This window comes from Pseudophryne corroboree, chromosome 7, assembly GCF_028390025.1.
Source record: "Pseudophryne corroboree isolate aPseCor3 chromosome 7, aPseCor3.hap2, whole genome shotgun sequence".
Lineage (NCBI taxonomy): Eukaryota > Metazoa > Chordata > Amphibia > Anura > Myobatrachidae > Pseudophryne > Pseudophryne corroboree.
Window position 1 is genome coordinate 444,105,285 of NC_086450.1, and position 22,304 is coordinate 444,127,588.

The window sequence follows — 22,304 nt, forward strand, 5'->3', positions numbered from 1 at the left end:
GCGGGCTCACTTCACTCGCTACACTACCATGCTATTTATTCTCTCTCCAGGGGTGTCGTGGACACCCCAAGAGGGAGAATAGTTGTCGGTACCCCGGCGATCGGGATACCAACAGGGTGCACATTAATAAAAACATTGAAAGGTACATTAACACTAGAAAATAGGATTTTAATACCTACCGGTAAATCCTTTTCTCTTAGTCCGTAGAGGATGCTGGGGTCACATCAAGAACCATGGGGTATAGACGGGATCCACAGGAGACATGGGCACTTTAAGACAATAAACGTAACAACACGTGTGTAACCACAACGAATGACTGCAGATACAGTACGCACTGGGACTGGCGCCCAGCATCCTCTACAGACTAAGAGAAAAGGATTTACCGGTAGGTATTAAAATCCTATTTTCTCATACGTCCTAGAGGATGCTGGGGTCACATCAAGAACCATGGGGTTATACCAAAGCTATAGAATGGGCGGGAGAGTGCGGATGACTCTGCAGCACCGATTGACCAAACATGAGGTCCTCATTAGCCACGGTAACAAACTCGTAGAACTTTGCAAAGGTGTTTGAACCCGACCAAGTAGCTGCTCGGCAAAGTTGTAATGCCGAGACCCCCCAGGCAGCCGCCCAGGACGTGCCCACCTTTCTGGTAGAATGGGCCTTCACCGATTTCAGTAACGGCAATCCAGCCGTAGAATGAGCCTGCTGAATCGTATGACAGATCCAGCGCGCAATAGTCTGCTTGGAAGAGGGAGCCCCAATTTTATTGTGAGCATACAGGACAAACAGAGCCTCCGTTTTCCTAATCTGAGCCGTTCTGGCGACATAAATTTTCAAAGCTCTTACTACATCGAGAAACTTCGATTCCAGCAAGGCGTCAGTAGCCACTGGCACCACAATAGGTTGGTTCAAGTGGAACGACGAAACCACTTTCGGCAGAAACTGCTGACGAGTCCTCAATTCTGCTCTATCTTCATGGAAGATCAGATAAGGGGTCTTGAGACAAGGCCGCCAATTCAGACACCCGCCTTGCGGATGCCAAGGCCAACAGCATGACCACTTTCCAAGTAAGAAATTTTAAACTCTACCTTCTGCAAAAGGTTCAAACCAATGAGATTGAAGGAATTGCAACACCACATTAAGATCCCATGGTGCCACAGGGGGCACAAAAGGGAGGTTGGATGTGCAACACGCCTTTCACAAAGGGCTGAACTTCTGGAAGGGAGGCCAATTGTTTTTGGAAGAAAACCGATAAAGCTGAAATTTGAACTTTAATTGAGCCCAACTTTAGGCCCGCATCCACACTGGCTTATAGAAAATGGAGAAGACGTCCTAACTGAAATTCTTCCGTAGGAGCCTTCCTGGATTCACACCAAGACACGAATTTTCTCCAAATACGGTGGTAATGTTTAGACGTTACTCCCTTCCTTGCCTGAAAAAGAGTGGGGATAGCTTCCTCGGGAATACCCTTTCGGGCTAGGATCCGGCGTTCAACCTCCAAGCTGTCAAACGAAGTCGCGGTAAGTCTTGGAACACGCACGGCCCCTGCTGTAACAGATCCTCCCTCAGATGAAGAGGCCAGGGATCTCCTACGAGTAATTCCTGAAGATCCGGATACCAAGCCCTTCTTGGCCAGTCTGGAACAATGAGGATCGCTCGAACCTTTGTTCTTCTTATGATCTTTATCACTTTTAGAATGAGTGGAAGCAGAGGAAACACGTACACCGACTGAAACACCCACGGTGTCACTAGGGCATCCACTGCTATTGCTTGAGGGTCTCTTGACCTGGAACAATATCTCTGAAGTTTCTTGTTCAGGCGAGATGCCATCATGTCTATTTGAGGAATTCCCCAAAGACTTGTCACTTCTGCAAAGACCTCTTGATGAAGACCCCCACTCTCCTGGATGGAGATCGTGTCTGCTGAGGAAGTCTGCTTCCCAGTTGTCCACTCCTGGAATGAAGATCGCTGACAGAGTGCTTGTATGCCTTTCCGCCCAACGGAGCACCTTTGTGGCCTCTGCCATTGCCGCTGTGCTCTTTGTTCTGCCCTGGCGGTTTATGTACGCTACTGCTGTTATGTTGTCCGACTGAATCAAGATGGGCCGATTGTGAAGATGTTCTGCTTGCAGAAGGCCGTTGCGAATGGCCCTTAACTCCAGAACGTTTATGTGTAGACACATTTCCTGGATTGACCATCTTCCCTGGAAGCTTTCCCCCTGCGTGACTGCTCCCCAGCCTCGGAGACTTGCATCTGTGGTCACTAAGACCCAGTCCTGGATCCCGAACCTGCGTCCCTCTTGGAGGTGAGAGCTGTGCAGCCACCACAGGAGTGAGATTTATCCTTCGGTGCATGTGCAGATGGGACCCGGACCCCTTGTCCAACAGGTCCCACTGAAACACTCTGGCATGGAATCTGCCAAACTGAATGGCCTTGTAGGCCGCCACAATCTTTCCCAGCAACCGAGTGCATTGATGGATCAATACTCTTGCTGGTTTCAGCATTTGTTTGACCAGGTTCTGAATTTCCAGAGCCTTTTCCACTGGAAGAAAGACTCTGTAATTCTGTGTCCAGAATCATTCCCAAAAACGTCAGCCATCTCGTCGGAACCAACTGTGATTTTGGCAAGTTTAGGAGCCAACCATGTTTCTGCAGAATTGTCAGGGAGAGCGTAATGTTCTGCATCAAGTGGTCCCTGGATCTCACCTTTATCAGGAGATCGTCCAAGTACAGGATAATCGTGACTCCTTGTTTGCGTAGATGAATCATCATTTCGGCCATTACTTTGGTGAAAACCCTCGGAGCTGTGGACAGACCAAACGGCAACGTCTGAAATTGGTAATGACAATCCCGAACTGCAAACCTCAGGTAAGCCTGATGTGGGGGATAAATGGGAACATGCAAGTAGGCATCCTTTATATCTACAGACACCATAAAATCCCCCTCCTCCAGACTGGAGATCACTGACCGGAGAGATTCCATCTTGAATTTGATTTTTTTTTTTTTTTTTTAGGTAGAATTTTTGTATTGCGGCGCATACAACCTCCCTGTCTGGAAGAGAAGCTGGTAAGGCAGATTTGAAAAATTTGTGAGGGGGGACGTCTTGAAACTCCAGTTTGTACCCTTGGGACACTATTTCTAAAACCCATGGGTCCAGGGCCGAATGAGCCCAGAACCGACTGAAGAGCTTGAGACGTGCCCCCACCGGTGCGGACTCTCACAGAGGAGCCCCAGCATCATGCGGTGGACTTGGCATAAGCCGGGGAGGACTTCTGTGCCTGGGAACCGGCCACGGTCGGTGATCGTTAACCTTTTCCATTTCCTCAGGAAGGAAGGAAGGAAGGAAGGAAGGAAGACCCTGGGCCCCTTCTGTATTTATTGTGCCGAAAGGACTGCATCCGATAGTGGTGTGCTTTCTTTTGTGGTGCAGGCACATAAGGTAAAAATGATGACTTACCCGCGGTAGCCGCAGATACCAAATCAGCGAGGCCATCACCAAACACACCACCCTTATACGGTAGAGACTCCATAGCTTTCTTAAGAGTCAGCATCAGCATTCCACTGATGAATCCACAATGCTCTACTAGCTGAGACTGCCATGGCATTGGCCGTGATCCCAAGAAGCCAATATCTCTCGCAGCTTCCTTTAGGTAGACTGCAGCGTCCCTGATATGACCTAGTGTCAGAAGAATGCTATCCCTATCTATGGTATCCATTTCAGATGACAAGTTATCTGCCCATTTTTCGATAGCACTACTCACCCACGCAGACGCAATGGCTGGTCTGAGTAGTGTACCCGTGGTGACAAATGGATTTCAATGTATTTTCCTGCCTACGATCTGCAGGATCCTTTAGGGCTGCAGTGTCAGGGAACGGAAGAGCTACCTTTTTGGACAGCCGTGGCAGAGCTTTGTCCACAATGGGGGGTGACTCGCATTTTTCCCTATCCCCAGAGGGAAACGGATACACCACTACAATTCTTTTGGGAATCTGAAACTTTTTGTCAGGACTTTCCCAAACCTTTTCACAAAGCGTGTTCAGTTAATGAGAGGGAGGAAACGTTACCTCAGGTTTCTTCCCTTTATACATACAGACCCTAGTATCAGGAACAGTAGGGTCCTCAGTGATATGTAATACATCTTTTATAGCCACAATCATGTACTGAATGTGCTTTGCCAGTTTTGGATCTAATCTGGCTTCACTATAGTCAACACTTGAGTCAGTGTCCATGTCGGTATCCGTGTCTGTCAGCTGGGCAAATTAACGTTTTTGTGACCCTGAGGGGGTCTGGACTTGGAAGAAATCCTTAGAGGATGTGTTTCAAGCCTGGTTCTGAGACTCAGATTTATCCAATCTTTTATTTATCAGAGCCACATTTGCATTCAAAGCACTCAAAACATTCACCCAATCAGGTGTCAGCGGTGCCGACAGGGTCACTCCCACAGCCGTTTGTGTCCCTAACAGTCTCCTCCTGGGAAGAGCACTCCGCCTCAGACATGCCGACACATGTGCACCCACCACACGCAACGCAGATACACTGGGCCTATAGGGGACAGACCCACAGTAAAGCCTGTCAGAAAGACACAGAGGGAGATATTGCCAGCTCACACCCCAGCGCCCAAACCCAGTCTGAACACTACAGAAAATGTCCCAGACCTGCAGCGCTTTTATAAATTACATACAATGCACCAAAATCACTGTTCCCCTCCCCTACCCCGTTTTGCACCCCGTTACTTGTACAGCAGTGTGAGGAAGGACCAGCGTCTACGCAGCCTGTGTAGAGAAAATGGTGCCGGGCTGTGTGCTGTGAGGGCTAAGACCCGCCCCCGTAATGGCACGCTTCTGACCCGCTCTTTTTTAAAACTTTTTTATACTGGCGGTGGTCCGGACAGTGCCCTGGCACTATGTCCGCTCTTGCCAGTCAGTTATTTTGAGGTTAAAATGCTGCCAAGGGTGCCCACGCCCCCCCCTGCACCCTGTAGTGCCTCTGAGTGTGGGAGCATGGCGCGCAGCGCGGCCGCTGTGCGGTACCTCAAAGCAGTCACTGAAGTCTTCTGATCTTCTTCTACTCACCTGTCTTCTGACTCTGCAAGGGGCGTGATGGCGGGCTCTGGGAACGAGCATCTAGGCGTACCTAGCGATCAGACCCTCAGGAGCTAATTGTGTCCTGTAGCCAAAAAAGCAGAGCCTTTAAACTCACAGAAGTAGGTCTGACTACTCTCCCCTAAGTCCCACGAAGCAGGGAGACTGTTGCCAGCAGTGCGCCTTGAAAATAAAAAATCCTAACATAAAAAGTATTTTCAGAGAAACTCAGTAGAGCTCCTCAGTGTGCATCCAGTCTGCCTGGGCACAGATTCTAAACTGGAGTCTGGAGGAGGGGCATAGAGGGAGAAGCCAGTTCACACCCCTTTGAAAGTCAAAGTGCCCATGTCTCCTGTGGATCCCATCTATACCTCATGGTTCTTGATGTGACCCCAGCATCCTCTAGGACTATGAGAAACAATGATTTATCCAGTCAGGCCTTTTTAGTTTATATGCATTTGACAAGTAATAAAAACACAACAGCTGGTAAGAGCCCTAAAGGTGTCCATACAAGATCCGACCAATAGGTACACCACTAACTCAATCACTGGGGTAAATTTACTAAGCTCCCGATTTTGACCGAGATGCCGTTTTTTCATCAAAGTGTCATCTCGGTAATTTACTAAGCAATAATCACGGCAGTGATGAGGGCATTCGTAATATTTTGAAGTCCTAGGAAAAAAATCACGAATGAATACACCATCGGTCAAAACGCGGCTGTTTAAGTATGAATCTCGGTCATTTACTAAGAAGTGCAAAGCAAAAAAACAAAAACACTGCCGTGAAAAATTACAACTCGTAAAAAAGTGCTAAAAAAAACCAGACCTTTTTTTTTTTATTCGTGATTGGATAGGCATGCACGGATCCATGAGATCCGTGCATGTATATCAGTGGGAAGGGGTGGGAAAGTGCTTATTTTTTCCAAAAAAATTGCGTGGGGTCCCCCCTCCTAAGCATAACCAGCCTCGGGCTCTTTGAGCCGATCCTGGTTGCAGAAATATGGTGAAAAAATTGACAGGGGTTCCCCCATATTTAAGCAACCAGCATCGGGCTCTGCGCCTGGTCCTGGTTCCAAAAATACGGGGGACAAAAAGAGTAGGGGTCCCCCGTATTTTTAAAACCAGCACCGGGCTCCACTAGCTGGACAGATAATGCCACAGCCGGGGGTCACTTTTATATAGTGCCCTGCGGCCGTGGCATCAAAAATCCAACTAGTCACCCCTGGCCGGGGTACCCTGGGGGAGTGGGGACCCCTTCAATCAAGGGGTCCCCCCCCCCAGCCACCCAAGGGCCAGGGGTGAAGCCCGAGGCTGTCCCCCCCCATCCAATGGGCTGCGGATGGGGGGGCTGATAGCCTTTGTTGTAAAAGAAAAGATATTGTTTTTAGTAGCAGTACTACAAGTCCCAGCAAGCCTCCCCCGCATGCTGGTACTTGGAGAACCACAAGTACCAGCATGCGGCGGAAAAACGGGCCCGCTGGTACCTGTAGTACTACTACTAAAAAAATACCCAAAAAAACACAAGACACACACACCGTGAAAGTATAATTTTATTACATACATACACACTTACCTTATGTTCCCACGCAGGTCGGTCCTCTTCTCCAGTAGAATCCAAGGGGTACCTGTTGAAGAAATTATACTCACGAGATCCAGGGGTCCAGGGTCCTCGGGGAATCCAGGTGTAATCCACGTACTTGAAAAAAATAACAAAACGGACACCCGAGCCACGCACTAAAAGGGGACCCATGTTTGCACATGGATCCCCTTTTCCCGACTGCCAGAAACCCAATCTGACTGACGTCTAAGTGGGTTTCTACAGCCAATCAGGGAGTGCCACGTTGTAGCACTCTCCTGATCGGCTGTGTGCTCCTGTACTGAGTGACAGGCGGCACACGGCAGTGTTACAATGTAGCGCCTATGCGCTCCATTGTAACCAATGCTGGGAACTTTCTGCTCAGCGGTGACGTCACTTTAGGTCAACCGCAGGGCAGAAAGTTCCCACCATTGGTTACAATGGAGCGCATAGGCGCTACATTGTAACACTGCCGTGTGCCGCCTGTCACTCAGTACAGGAGCACACAGCCGATCAGGAAAGTGCTACAACGTGGCACTCCCTGATTGGCTGAAGAAACCCACTTAGACATCAGTCAGAGTGGGTTTCTGGCAGTCGGGAAAAGGGGATCCATGTGCAAACATGGGTCCCCTTTTAGTGCGTGGCTCGGGTGTCCGTTTTGTTATTTTTTTCAAGTACGTGGATTACACCTGGATTCCCCGAGGACCCTGGACCCCTGGATCTCGTGAGTATAATTTCTTCAACAGGTACCCCTTGGATTCTACTGGAGAAGAGGACCGACCTGCGTGGGAACATAAGGTAAGTATGTATGTATGTGTGTATGTATGTAATAAAATTATACTTTCACGGTGTGTGTGTCTTGTGTTTTTTTGGGTATTTTTTTAGTAGTAGTACTACTACTACAGGTACCAGCGGGCCCGTTTTTCCGCCGCATGCTGGTACTTGTGGTTCTCCAAGTACCAGCATGCGGGGGAGGCTTGCTGGGCCTTGTAGTACTGCTACTAAAAACAATATCTTTTCTTTTACAACAAAGGCTATCAGCCCCCCCATCCGCAGCCCATTGGATGGGGGGGGGGGGGGGGACAGCCTCGGGCTTCACCCCTGGCCCTTGGGTGGCTGGGGGGGGGACCCCTTGATTGAAGGGGTCCCCACTCCCCCAGGGTACCCCGGCCCCAGGGGTGACTAGTTGGATTTTTGATGCCACGGCCGCAGGGCACTATATAAAAGTGACCCCCGGCTGTGGCATTATCTGTCCAGCTAGTGGAGCCCGGTGCTGGTTTTAAAAATACGGGGGACCCCTACTCTTTTTGTCCCCCGTATTTTTGGAACCAGGACCAGGCGCAGAGCCCGATGCTGGTTGCTTAAATATGGGGGAACCCCTGTCAATTTTTTCACCATATTTCTGCAACCAGGATCGGCTCAAAGAGCCCGAGGCTGGTTATGCTTAGGAGGGGGGACCCCACGCAATTTTTTTTAAAATATCTGACAGTTTAATTTAAAAAAAACAAAAAAAAATGAACCCCAGCACGGATCACACAGATCCGGCCGAGATTCATTGTAAAAAAGTCGGCAGTGTTTTGCTAATCACTGCCGTAAAAATAGAAAAAAAAAACCACGAATGACATCGACATCGGAACAAAAGAAAAACCCGAATACGACAGCTTAGTAAATTAGTCGTAATCAATTCAAAAAGTTGCTGTTTTACACTTTCGATGTCATTCGTGATTGAACTTTGACCTGAAACGGGAAAATACGAATCTTAGTAAATTTACCCCACTGTCAGATCAGTTTGCACAAAGACCACACATTCACTATCAGTCAGATGTTGGTTATTGCATTTTTTGGGCTTGTGCACAGATTTGTTAGGAGTATAATGGCCTTATTAGCCAACCAAATGAGCACCGAATCTTCTGTACTGGTTAGATACAGCATGCCTCAGCATATCTACCATAACGCAACCCGGAATACTCCTCAGTGGTAGGGCGACCATATACAGCTCTCCGCCCCATCTGACAAAGATCTGAAAATGCCTAGTGCAAAACAACTGCAGCCACTAGAAGATGGGGTAACATAGTAACATAGTATCGGAGGTTGAAAAAAAGACAATTGTCCATCGAGTTCAACCTATTTGTGGTGTCCTATGCAAGATGATTTGACTAAAATTTCTGACTGATGCTTCTGTCAGCCATTGCATTTTATCCCTATTTATAGTAACTATAATGCATGACTATGCACCATACCCCTGGATATTCTTATCCAATAGGAATTTATCTAACCCATTTTTAAAGGTGTTGACAGATTCCGCCATTACAACTCCCTCGGGCAGGGAATTCCAAACACGTATTGTCCTTACCGTGAAAAAGCCTTTACGCCGTATTGTGCGGAATCTCCTCTAACCTGAGCGAGTGTCCACGAGTCCTCTGTGTTGATCTAACCAAAAACAGGTCCCGCGCCAGCTCTGTGTATTGTCCCCTTATATATTTGTAGATGTTGATCATATCCGCTCTTAGTCTCCGCTTTTCCAATGTAAACATGCCTAGTCTTTCAAGCCTTTCCTTGTATTCCATCGTCTCCATGCCCTTAATTAGTTTGGTCGCCCTCCTCTGTACCTTTTCAAGCTCCAGGATATCCTTTTTGTAGTACGGTGCCCAGAACTGTACACAGTATTCAAGGTGTGGCCTCACTAGTGATTTATATAACGGGAGTATAATACTCTCGTCCCTAGCATCAATACCCCGTTTTATGCATGCTAATATCTTATTAGCCTTCTTTGCTGCAGTCCTACTTTGGGTACTACTGCTTAGCTTGCTATCTATGAGGACACCTAAATCCTTTTCCAGTACAGAATCCCCTAATTTTACCCCATTTAGTAGGTAGGTGTAATTTTTGTTCTTGTTACCACAGTGCATTACCTTACACTTGTCTGTGTTGAAGCGCATTCTCCATTTGGCTGCCCATGCTTCTAATTTAACTAAGTCGTTCTGAAGAGACTCGGCATCCTCCTCTGTATTTATAGCCTTACACAATTTGGTATCATCTGCAAAAATTGACACCATGCTCTCTAGACCTTCTGTTAGGTCGTTAATGAAAATATTGAACAATAGCGGTCCTAATACTGAGCCTTGCGGCACACCACTTAGCACTTCAGTCCAAGTTGAAAAAGATCCATTAACCACAACGCGCTGCTTCCTATTATCTAACCAGTTTTTGACCCAAGTGCATATTGTGCTTCCTAGCCCTGATTCTTGTAGCTTGTATATAAGTCTCATGTGTGGTACAGTATCGAACGCTTTGGCAAAGTCTAAAAAGATTACATCCACGTCTTTACCCTGATCTAGGTTTGCGCGTACTGTTTCATAAAAGCCAAGTAAGTTGGTTTGACAGGATCTGTCCTTCATAAACCCATGTTGATTCCTTTTAATGACCTTATTGGTTTCAAGGAACTTCTGAATACTATCTCTTAGAATACCTTCCAATACTTTCCCCACTATAGATGTAAGACTAACTGGTCTATAATTACCTGGTTCAGCTTTACTTCCCTTTTTGAATATAGGCACTACTTCCGCTATACGCCAGTCTTTGGGAACCATACCCGATATAACTGAATCCTCAAAGATCAAATATAGCGGTTTTGCCAGTTCAGAGTGAAGCTCCATTAGAACCCTTGGATGAATACCATCGGGCCCTGGTGATTTATTAATCTTTAAATGTTTTAATCGGTCACAGACTACTTCCTTGCTTAAATAAGTACCTATCAGTGTGATATTCTCATTATTGAGATTGTGTGCCAGTCCCTGAATTGGGTCCTCTCTAGTGAATACTGTTGAAAAAAAAAACTAATTTAGTGTGTCCGCTATGTCATTATCATTTTTGCTTAAGACTCCCAACTTGTCTTTCAAAGGGCCTATACTCTCCTTTTTTAATCTCTTGCTATTAATGTATTTAAAGAATTTTTTGGGATTCGCTTTGCTTTCCTTTGCTACTAGTTTTTCAGTTTCTACTTTAGCCGCTCTTATTTCCTTTTTGCAATTTTTGTTACATTCCTTATAGTGCTGAAATGACTCTGCTTCCCCGTCAGATTTGACCATGGTGATCAGCATAGAGCTCAACGTGGTCACTTATTTGCACAACGGAACTTTTGGGCCTATAAAAGCAATTGGAGGGGGGGGGGGGACGTGAACATGTTTGTCATCTCAACTTTATTAAATTAAGGTCTTTCAGCTGTGCGACCACATTCAGACGAGTTCACAATGTATCCCATTTTAGTGCACTGAAACAACATCGCAAGAAGTGAAAGGTTGGTTATTACAGTGTCTTCCCCTGGATTTAATGAAATACACACAAAACAAAAAGCCTTGTGTGGAAGGAAGGGGAGAGAAGGGGGGAACCCTGGACTGTTTTGCAGAAGCAAAGGGATGCATCCAGAGCTACAGGCACAAGTGCACACTGCTCCCAAGAGGGTCTGACATTTACACAGAACTCCTATGTTTGGCAAAGGAAGTCCTAACAGAAAACAGCATCAGCTGTGCAATGTGGCCTGCGGATGCCGGGGGGGGGGGGGGGGGGGGGGGGGAGAAAGAAAGAATGGATGTATAGTATGGGGTCATTGTTACGAGCTGCAGAACAAGCAGCAGAAACGTCTATAAAGCAGTTCATAATTCATGGCTATTATTTCTGGTGCCGAAGTTTTGCAAAGTACAGAGCTATCCCCCCCACCCTCCACCAATCTCTGCAACATCTCTGACATCCAAAGGGAAACGGAGGGGGGGGGGGGGGGGGGGGAGAAGTTTTAGGGCAGAGTATTGTTCCCGCAGAGCATCTAATCCAGGACTGTAGAAAATGGGGCTTTTGTCTTCCCAACAGAAACAGCGAAAGTGCACAATACCCCACTGGGGGGAGGGGGGCTGGTCCTCCAGCTCCAATGTACTCAGTCATAGAAAGGAGGGAGAGATCAGAGGTGGGACCACAATGGCACCCTAGGAAGAGGGGGCACTATATGGGGGCTGCAGTAAAGTGACCGGAGGAAGCACGCTCAGGCCCAACGGCCTGACTACAGATTAAAGCGTAGCCGTCTAGTAAAAAAAAGGAATCACGAAGGTAAACGCAAACAGGTTATAATAGCCGCAGAGCCCTTACAAGGCCAAGGCCTGATAACCCACAACACAAACGCTGCACCACGACTTTAAATGTGAAAATAAAACACACTTCTTCCCAGGCAACAGATCGTCCAACAAAATAAAATAAAAATCCATGTATTCTAGTTCTAGGCTGACAGCGCGAGGGATGCAGCTTGCATTTATTTAAATGCTAGGAAGTTCAGTGGGAAGAGGAGCTGGGAGGTGAATAGCAGAGTTTTGTTTATGAGTTCATTGTATAAGGACATGAGCTCCCCAGCTGTCTGGCGAGCTGGGTTACAGAACACAAGAGCTCGCGCTCCCAGGCTGAGTCAGGGAAGAGGCACTCCGCTGAGTATGTAGGAGTGAATCCAGCTGCATCTAGCATCAGGGGAGGAAGCAAACACATCCAGGAGAGAGAGAGAGAGAGAGAATTTAATAAGGCAGCAATGTAGAACAGAGTAGGAGCACGTTGGGATTGCAGACAGCGTGCCAGCTAGCTCCCCACTGGACTGTGCTTTGGCACTGGACAGGTTAATCAAAGAATAATTCTGATGTTCCACAGTTGAATGTGATTCGCTATTTTCTAGACCTGAATATTAATGCATTGCAGCTCCAGGGTATATATCCAGCATGGACCAGCCCGCAGCCCCCCCCCCCCCCCCCCCCCCGATGCCTCAATCCCCACTACTGTGAGAAGTGAGTGCAGCATCCAGGTACTAGGGCATGTCAATCATACGTGACTATTAATGTGTACGGAGTCTGCAACTAAACACACAGGATTGTGAGCAGGGAATGAGACAGGTCAGTGTCAGCAGCCATTAGCAACACAACACAATGATTCAAGAGTAATTCCCCAACAAGACCAGAGGACACGCAGCGCCAAGAGATTTCAGTGCCAGCAGTTACAAGTGCCAGGAAACCCCATAAAGCCTGGCGGAGAACAGGATCAAACACACAGCCAGGCACGGTATTCAGCATGGCCGCAGATGCACTGTCCCTAGGATTTATTACACCCAGAGCACACAACAGTCTCTGGCTTATGGAAAGTTACAGTGGGGCAGGGGTCTAACACCGAGTTCAGGTTCAGTATGATTTGCCGATGGACGAGATGCCGACGGACTGAATCCCAAAGCGACTTACCGACCATCAGAACCCAGACAACCCCCTCTCAAGTACCCTAACCCTCACTTGTGGGTGCCTAACACTAACCCTCCCTTCCCCACTGCGCCCCCCCCCCACCCCTTCTCCTGCCTAAACCTAACCCCTCCCCGCCGCTGGACGTCAGCCCGTCCCAGTGGATGGAGGTATGGCATTCCAGCGGTCGGTATTGTGATGCCAGTATCCCGTGCTGTGTCGGTATTTAGACACCGGACTTGCAGCGGTCTTCGGGATCCTGGCGTCGGTGTATCAACCGCCGGGGTCCCGTCCGTCAGTAACATAACTGCATCCCCTGAGTTTATCCACCTCTCGTCCCACCGCTGTAAGTACTGTGACGCTGCTCAGTTGCCGCACATTGGGGCTGCAGGACATTTTACAGACTAATGAGAGAAATTAAGAAAATGGAAAGTTTGGTGGTTATGACAAGTCAGTATTTACTGCTTTAAAGAAAGTTCCCGGCAACATTTAAAGTGGATATTGGGTGCGATTCTGAGGTGGGAGTAAAGAGAGCAAGTAACTCTGCACCTAGGTAAAACCATTTTGCGCTGCAGGTGGGGCAGACATCACATGTGCAGGGTGAGATTTGGGAGGCTTGTCCCCAAACGGACTGATCTAAACGGCAATGTAAAAAAAAGCTGCCCAGCATATGCGGCTACATGCAAAAGCAGCCAGTATTTATCCTGCATGCAAATATAATAAGTGTCTGCACCCCTTGCATGGCAGCATTGTCTGACCAGGTGCAGTTACTTGCTCGGTTTGATATGTGCTCCCACCTCAGAATCGGGCCCCTGTACGTATGCTCTTCTTAGACAGCAGCATACGTTTCCACGAACCATATCTACTCCCTAAAATAAATAGGGCCTAAGCAAACTCCAGAATATGTCAGTCTACGGATCCCCCCCCCAGCAGTGCGCCGCCATGCCCTGCCTTCTCCCCCAACCCCCCAGCAGTGTGCCGCCATGCCCTGCCTGCTCCCTCCCCCAGCAGTGTGCCGCCATGCCCTGCCTGCTCCCTCCCCCAGCAGTGTGCCGCCATGGCCTGCCTGCTCCCTCCCCCAGCAGTGTGCCGCCATGGCCTGCCTGCTCCTCCCCCCCCCCCAGCAGTGCGCCGCCATGGCCTGCCTGCTCCCCCCCCCCCCCAGCAGTGCGCCGCCATGCCCTGCCTGCTCCCCCACCCCCCCCCCCAGCAGTGCGCCGCCATGCCCTGCCTGCTCCCCCCCCAGCAGTGTGTCGCCATGCCCTGCCTGCTCCCCCACCACCCCCCCAGCAGTGTGTCGCCATGCCCTGCCTGCTCCCCCACCACCCCCCCAGCAGTGTCACCATGCCCTGCCTGCTCCCCCACCACCCACAGCAGTGTGCCGCCATGCCCTGCCTGCTCCCCCACCACCCAATGCCCTGCCTGCTCCCCCACCACCCCCAGCAGTGTGCCGCCATGCCCTGCCTGCTCCCCCACCACCCACAGCAGTGTGCCGCCATGCCCTGCCTGCTCCCCCACCACCCCCAGCAGTGTGCCACCATGCCCTGCCTGCTCCCCCTTCCCAGCAGTGTGCCACCATGCCCTGCCTGCTCCCCCTTCCCAGCAATGCACCACCATACCATGCAAGTGATGTCCTTTCTTGCTGCACCATCAGGATGCAAACACGACTATAGGCAGGAAGCCTGGGGCCGTGTAAATAACAGTACACACAGCCTCAGGCATAACACCAAGAATTCTCTTAGTTAAGCAACTCAGGAGCAGTATCCCCTACCTGCCGTAAGACCGGGGCATTACTGAGAACAACTGTTACACTCAGGGCAATAATAGAGTAATAATAGGTATTTGTAATAACAGGGTAATAATAGATCTATTTGTAACTTTAAATAAAAAGAAACAATACATTAGCCAAAACATTAATGTGCTCTTCAAAGATAACTGCCGAAACTACACGCATTTAAGATGAATTCTATGGATTAGAGTGCCAAAAACATATCGGACACTCATTAATGGAACATATCCTCCAACAGGGGCACAAACCCCACATAGCATTGTAGTCCTCACAGGGGCACAGGGTGGTACACCTTCTACGGGCCATACCAGGCACACCACCCCAAGCCCCAGCGCCCCTACACTGGGGGCCGTACCAGGCACACCACCCCAAGCCCCAGCGCCCCTACACTGGGGGCCGTACCAGGCACACCACCCCAAGCCCCCCTACACTGGGGGCCATACCAGGCACACCACCCCAAGCCCCCCTACACTGGGGGCCATACCAGGCACACCACCCCAAGCCCCCCTACACTGGGGGCCATACCAGGCACACCACCCCAAGCCCCCCTACACTGGGGGCCATACCAGGCACACCACCCCTAGCCCCAGCTCCCCTACACTGGGGGCCGTACCAGGCACACCACCCCAAGCCCCCCTACACTGGGGGCCATACCAGGCACACCACCCCAAGCCCCCCTACACTGGGGGCCATACCAGGCACACCACCCCTAGCCCCAGCTCCCCTACACTGGGGGCCATACCAGGCACACCACCCCAAGACTCCCTACACTGGGGGCCATACCAGGCACACCATCCCATGCCCCAGCTCCCCTACACTGGGGGCCATACCAGGCACACCACCCCAGCTCCCCTACACTGGGGGCCATACCAGGCACACCACCCCAAGCCCCTGCTCCCCTACACTGGGGGCCATACCAGGCACACCTGCCCCTGCTCCCCTACACTGGGGGCCATACCAGGCACACCTGCCCCTGCTCCCCTACACTGGGGGCCATACCAGGCACACCTGCCCCTGCTCCCCTACACTGGGAGCCATACCAGGCACACCACCCCAAGCCCCTGCACCCCTACATTGCAGGCACACCACCCAAAGCCCCTGCTCCCCTACACTGGGGGCAACAAAGGGCATACCTCTACCCCTTTACATGATATAGTCCTATCCAGCGGTCCCCAGGGCTCCCCCCTCCACACACCCCAATAACAGGGACCCCACACCTTGTTGAAGGCAAACAGGTCCTGCTTGATCTTCTCCCTCTGGGGGTCGTGCCCCTGCCGCCTGAAGCGAAACTTCATCATCTTGCCCGGGCGCCGGAGCTCCTCACACACCGCCGCCGTTCTCCTCCGCCTCACACTGCCGGAGCTCCTCACACAGACACAGCCGCGGCCGCCGGGCAACTTGATCCAGCCCGGGCTGTGAGTGACGTACAGCTCGGCCAATCACAGGCGCCGCTGCTGGGCTGCCTTCGCGAGGACAGCCGGGTGGTAGCAGCAGCAACAGCTCTGTAGCCTCACGGACTCACTCCTTCCCGAGCGCATGCGCGGCGCGGTGGCTCCTGGGAGATGAAGTCTCTCTCTCTGTCACGCTAACGAGTTCTATGGGTTAGCTATATACATACTTGCCTACTTTTGAAAAAGCATTTCAGGGAGATGTGACAGTAGCACCTATCAACGCGGATGTGTACTGCTACATCTGAGAGGTGTGTCATAAAAATGACTGACATCCAAATGAGCCCCAAAGTTAGTAAGATCTACTTGTTGAAGAAAAGATTCTTATATTTTGCAGAATGTGTTCATGTATTGTGCTTTACAAGAGGTTCCATATACTGTAAGTGGCCACGAGAAACTTTATTTAAAATGCATGTGGCCATAGGGATCATTGTGCCTTATAATCAATGCAGGGAAATGGCACTGATGTTCACATTTGAATGTATGTATCTGTGATTTATTTCCCCCCCCCCCAAGAATGTAACAGCTACATAATGGGTTGGTTCTATATCGGAGGGGCTGAAGGGACCTTGTGACGTATTGAGGGGAGGAGCTACGTTACCAGGGGGAGGAGCTACGGGCGAACAGGGTACCCGAAAAGTACGCTCGCCACGCTTCGGGCACGGTGGCTCGCTCCGCTTCGCTCACCACCTAATTACTAAAGGTAATAGTTGGTGGCGTGGATAGTAGAGGAACTATCCCGCTGGCCTAGCTCCTCCCCCTTGTGTCATAACTCCTCCCCCTTACGGAAAAGGTCCCTTAGCCCACTTGATTCTAGCATCTACCCTACATAATGGGGTTAAGGCAGACTTGCCTACTCTACCGGAATAGCCGGGAGGCTCCCGAAAATCGGGTGACCCTCCCGGCCCCCCGGAAGAACAGGCAAGTCTCCCGATTGCAGGGGTTCCCCACTGCCCGGCCGCCCACTTAGCGAGTAAAGTGGGCGGTGTTGAATCGCGTCATCATAGCCACGCCCCCTGCTGTATAATGCCGGTAATAGCGGCATTACACAGTGGCGGCGTGGCTTACGTGACGCGATTTCCGCAGCCACGCCCCATTCCGCCTCTGTCGCGCCCCATCACGCCTCTGGCCCGTCCCCCTCTGCACTCCCCATCACTGCCCGCCCCGCTGCTGAGCCGACCTGGCTGCTCTCTCCCGGAGAGAGCAGCCAGAAAGTCGGCAAGTATGGGTTAAGGTGCAATCAGGGAGATTGCTGGACTATTCAGGGAGTGAGGGAGATTGCTTATATTTCAGGGAGTCTCCTGCAGAATGAGGGAGCGTAGGCAAGTATGCCTATATACAGGGGGAGATGTTTAAAAATTTGGGGAGAGATAAAGTACCAACCAATCGGCTCGTAAGTGTCGTCATTTTTCAAACACAGCCTGTAACATGTATATAAAAAAAAGAGATATAAACTGGCGCTGTGATTGTTTTACAATAAAAAACAATGAAAACGTTATATAAACGTTACCGTTCCAATCATAGTCCACGTGGATCGTTAAATATGAAAAAATTAAAAAATTAAAAAAAATGAAAAACTCATGTCGACCTGTTGACCTAGTACATGTCGACCTAATGCCAATGTTGCACTTCAGTGGTCGACCTAATGACTGACGACCTAAGTTGGGTCGACCTAACGACCGTATCCCATATCCCCATACCTTCCAACAGTTTACACATAAAAATCGGTACAAATTGGAAAAGGGGCGTGGCCACAGGTTTCCTATACTTTCAATGGAAGTTTGAATAGCCAAATATCAGGGGTGGTCTTCAGTTTGCCGGCTGTCGGGATCCCGGCGCACAGTATACTGGCGCCGGAATCCCGACAGCCGGCATACTGACACTTTATCTCCCTCTTGGGGGTCCACGACCCCCCTGGAGGGAGAATAAATAGCGTGGCGCGTGACCGTGCCTGCAGCGTGGCGAGCGCAGCGAGCCCGCAAAAGGCTCATTTGCGCTCGCCACGCTGTCGGTATGCCGGCGGTCGGGACTCCGGCACCGGTATGCTGGTCGCCGGGAGCTCGGCCGCCGGCATACAATACTACACCCAAAAATCGGTACAGAACATATAAAAAAAAAGGTACTGTACTTGCCAAAAAGGTACAGTTGGAGGGTATGTATCCCCCACAGTCTGTGTCATAGCTTCCAAAATGGCAGCCCAAAGCAAAGTTATCATTGCAACAGGGCTTTCTTTCCCCCCCCCCCCCCCCCGCACAATCATATTGCACAATACTGAATAACCTATTATATCACACAGTCCCGTAGTTGGCACGTTGCAGTATATTGCACAAATCATTGTATTACACTGCACTGTACGGAACTCTGCAGCACCCAGCGCGTCTCAATGCACTGCGGGGGCTGCTGCGGCTAGCAGCAGTGGCAAACTATCACCAAGCCCCCCCCCCCCTCTCCCAGGACGCAGTGTGTTTGACACCAGGCCCCCCTCCCATACTTTGTTGGCAACGTGCTGGAGATCCCTGACAACACACATGAAACCTCTGGCAATGCGCAGGAGACCCCTGCGAGCATGGGACCCAGAGCATGAAACCCCTGACAACGTGCATGAAACCCTTGGCAATGAACATGAGACCCCTGATAACAGGCAGCTAATGTAAAAGTAATTAGAAGCTTTACTGTGTTGCATCATTTGTAAGAGGCAATATTGTGTGTGGGGCATAAAATGGTGTCAGGGTCATAACTGTGTGGCATAACGCATAATGTGCATTACGGTGTGGGGCATATTGCGTAATGGGCATTACGGTGTGTGGCATAATGTGTAATAGGCATTATGGTGTGTGGCATAATGTGTAATAGGCATTACGGTGTGTGGCATAATGTGTATTGGGCATTACGGTGGGTGGCATAACGTGTAATGGGCATTAGTCACTGCCGCGGCTGCCCGTTCATTCCTGCTGCCACCTCCCGCCGAGCACCCACCAGCAAAAACATAAATCGGCACCTATGCCTTGAGATGGGTGTAGTAGTGTATGCCGGCTGCCGGGCTCCCGGCGACCAGCATACCGGCGCCAGAGTCCCGACCGCCGGCATACCAACAGCATGGCGAGTGCAAATGAGCCCCTTTGCGGGCTTGCTGCGCTCGCTATGCTGCGGGCACAGTGGCGTTATTCTCCCTCCAGGGGGGTCGTGGACCCCCAAGAGGGAGAAAAAGTGTCGGTATGCCAGCTGTCGGGATTCTGGCGCCGGTATACTGTGCGCCGGGATCCCGACAGCCGGCATACTGAAGACCACCTCTTGAGATAATAGCTGCCTCTGCGGACAGAAATAGTGGGGCAGTGCAATGCATATGCATGAAGATGTATAATCGTATTAGCATTCCACTACTGTAATATTTCCAGTACAAATCCGTCCACATATGGCGCCGGGCACTGCTGAGAATCAGGCCTTGGGTGCCTGCAAATGTAAATGAAGCTTGATGGAGTCATACCAATGAGATATGGCGGTCAATGCAGGAGTGGTATAAGAGTGGGGGGGTGCTGTGCAGGCCCCCCACCTCTCTGGCAGTGCAGTAGACTCTGGCACCATTGTGCTTGCGCAGGTCCGCCAGGAACATGGTGCCCGCACCTTGTTACCGGGGGCATCTCTACTGCAAATGCGCAAAATCACCAGGAAAATGGCTGTGGCGGCCATTTTACCAGTGATTTCTCCAGCCATCGCTAATTATATGCACCCATTATAGATACGCTGTGGTGTAGCCCCTTGTAGTGTTCCCCACTTGGGCCTAGGATGGAAATAATCCACCAGTCTGTTACCGTCACTTCATTTGCATCTAACAATTATACCTCTGCTATCCATTATGAGGACTGAGGTAGATATCTGAAATGACAAATTATTATTTAAAAGTAGAAGTGTTATAAACATGATGGTACATATTTAGCACACGTCAGTTTTATTCTCTGGGTATGTTAGGGGATTTTATGTGGTGCCTGTCCCAACTATTTCCACTTTTTGTTTTGGTTCTCACCTCTCCCTAGTTTTGCTTAGTTTCCATCAGATCGGAGAAAGGGCAGACGAGGCGTGTGTATCAAAGCTTCAGTTTGTGACATAGGGCCCGATTCAGCATGGGTTGCAATTGTGTGAAAGAATGCACAACTACGACCCTTTTCTCTAAAATGCGGGGGACGCCCAAGCACAGGGCAACTCCGCCCTGCCTGCCGGGTCCTGCCCCCCCCCACCCACCCCCATCTGATGCGCTCGTATGATTAGGGCTGCCCCCCTGCCTACACAGCCCCTAGCTGTGAAGGCAGTCGGAGGGCGTCCATCTTTTGGGTCGCTGACACGGACATACCTGCATTGTGCGGCCCGCGCCCCTTCCCCAACAATGCGTTGATGCCTACAAAACGTGGCATTGACGCCCTGTTGCTGCCCCCCTGCGGCTTTTAAACGTGCGATCACAGAGTAAGAGCTCACGCATGCACACACCGCCATGTGCGCATGCGCAGAAGTGATTTCCGCACTTCTGCAGAGCTTACTCAATTAGCCCCATAGTGCACAATCGAAAACGGGGCTAAAGCTTGGGTATACTACACTATACACATGCCAGGTAGAACACACAAAATTTGTGTGATCAGCCCAGTGTGTATGCAGGAGCATCAGAGGCATCACAAGGGGGGTGCGGACAGTACCCAGGTGACATTATCTTGCAGCGCTCGGCTCCTGTCACTGAGAAGGAGCCAACAGTGCAGACGCTAGTCTCTGGGGTCAGCTCAGCATCTCCGGGGATGCTGGGCACGCCCCCAGAGTGATGTAATCGGGGAATACCCATGAGGCCACTCCCCCTCCCCATGAGACTACGCCAATTTTCATATGCGTTAGCCTCCGGCGCATGCAGGGGGCTATCGGCCACGGAGCGTTACAGGAGTGCTATCTCATAAATGGCTTCAAATGCTCCTGCAACGGCTGGATCCCAATCCCATTGAAGAAAACACCCTCTGAAATAAAACTTGCTCAGCGTTTCAGGGTTTGCACTGATGAGATATCTGCTCTGTCGGGTCAGAACGTTTATCTCAGCTCCTGGATTTCCCTCTGAATTTGTGATTGCCAGCACCTGTGAAACGGTATCCGTTCACATGGTCGACCATGTTATGGTCGACAGTCATTAGGTCGACCACTATTGGTCGACATTGACACATGGTCGACACATGAAAATGGTCGACACGTGACTGAAAAGGTCGACATGATTTTTTTTTTTACTTTTTTCTTTTGGGGAACTTTTACATACTTTACGATCCACGTGGACTACGATTGGAACGGTAATCTGTGACGAGCGAAGCGGTAGCGGAGCGAAGGCACCATGCCCGAAGCATAGCGAGCGAAGCGAGCCATGCGAGGGGACGCGGTGCACTAATTGGGGTTCCCGGTCACTTTACGCAAAAAACGACACCAAAAAAAGAAGAAAAAACCTCATGTCGACCTTTTCATGTGTCGACCATTTTCATGTGTCGACCATGTGTCCATGTCGACCATGTCAATGTCGACCAATAGTGGTCGACCTAATGACTGTCGACCATAACATGGTCGACCATTCATACCGGAACCCTGTGAAACACCTTTCTTATCAATTACCTAGTTCAACACAGGTGTCGGCAGTCATAAATATGGAGTGTTTCAAAGTCTCAGTGAATTCAGAACAGCTATGTGCGATACTGTAAATGTGCGATACTGTAAATGGAGTTGGGGAGCAGAGAATTTTATACCAGGTAGCAGGTGTCCTGTTGGAGGATGGGGAAGTTTGAATAGTAGATTTTCTCACACTCCTCCATTACAGTCCAAGTTTTAAGGATATCCATGCTTGAGTCCAAATGGTTAAAGCAAACTGACTGAGGTACTAATTACAGATGGAGCCACGCGACCGCCGTGAACGAATGGGACGTGCGTGCACCCTAGACGCGCACGCGCCCCATTCACTTTGAATGGGAGCGTCTCTGTATGCTCGGCGATGGCCCAAGGCTCAGGCACGCCGCTCGCCCCCGCCTGTGATGCAGCCACACGCTATCCGTAAGTCACCTGTGCACAATCATGGATATTCTTAAATCCTGGGGAATCTGCTGTACAGATAATTGAATACTCTCTTTACTGCAGTACTTGTCAGCAGGTGGA

The 22,304-nt window shown here is 50.2% G+C and overlaps 1 protein-coding gene across 3 annotated transcripts in view; it reads right to left on the reverse strand.

The window, feature by feature from the left end:
* LLGL1 (LLGL scribble cell polarity complex component 1) overlaps nucleotides 1-16,258 on the reverse strand; it is a 95,551-nt gene extending 79,293 nt beyond the window's left edge. For 2 of the 3 annotated variants that reach the window (XM_063934951.1, XM_063934950.1), the window contains exon 1: nucleotides 15,918-16,257. In XM_063934951.1, the coding sequence (XP_063791021.1) occupies nucleotides 15,918-15,998 (81 nt within the window). In that variant the 5' untranslated portion in view covers nucleotides 15,999-16,257. Of the gene's footprint in view, nucleotides 1-15,917 lie in introns of all 3 variants that reach the window. The other variant, XM_063934952.1, reaches the window with a different exon arrangement.
* Between the last annotated feature and the right edge of the window lie 6,046 nt (nucleotides 16,259-22,304).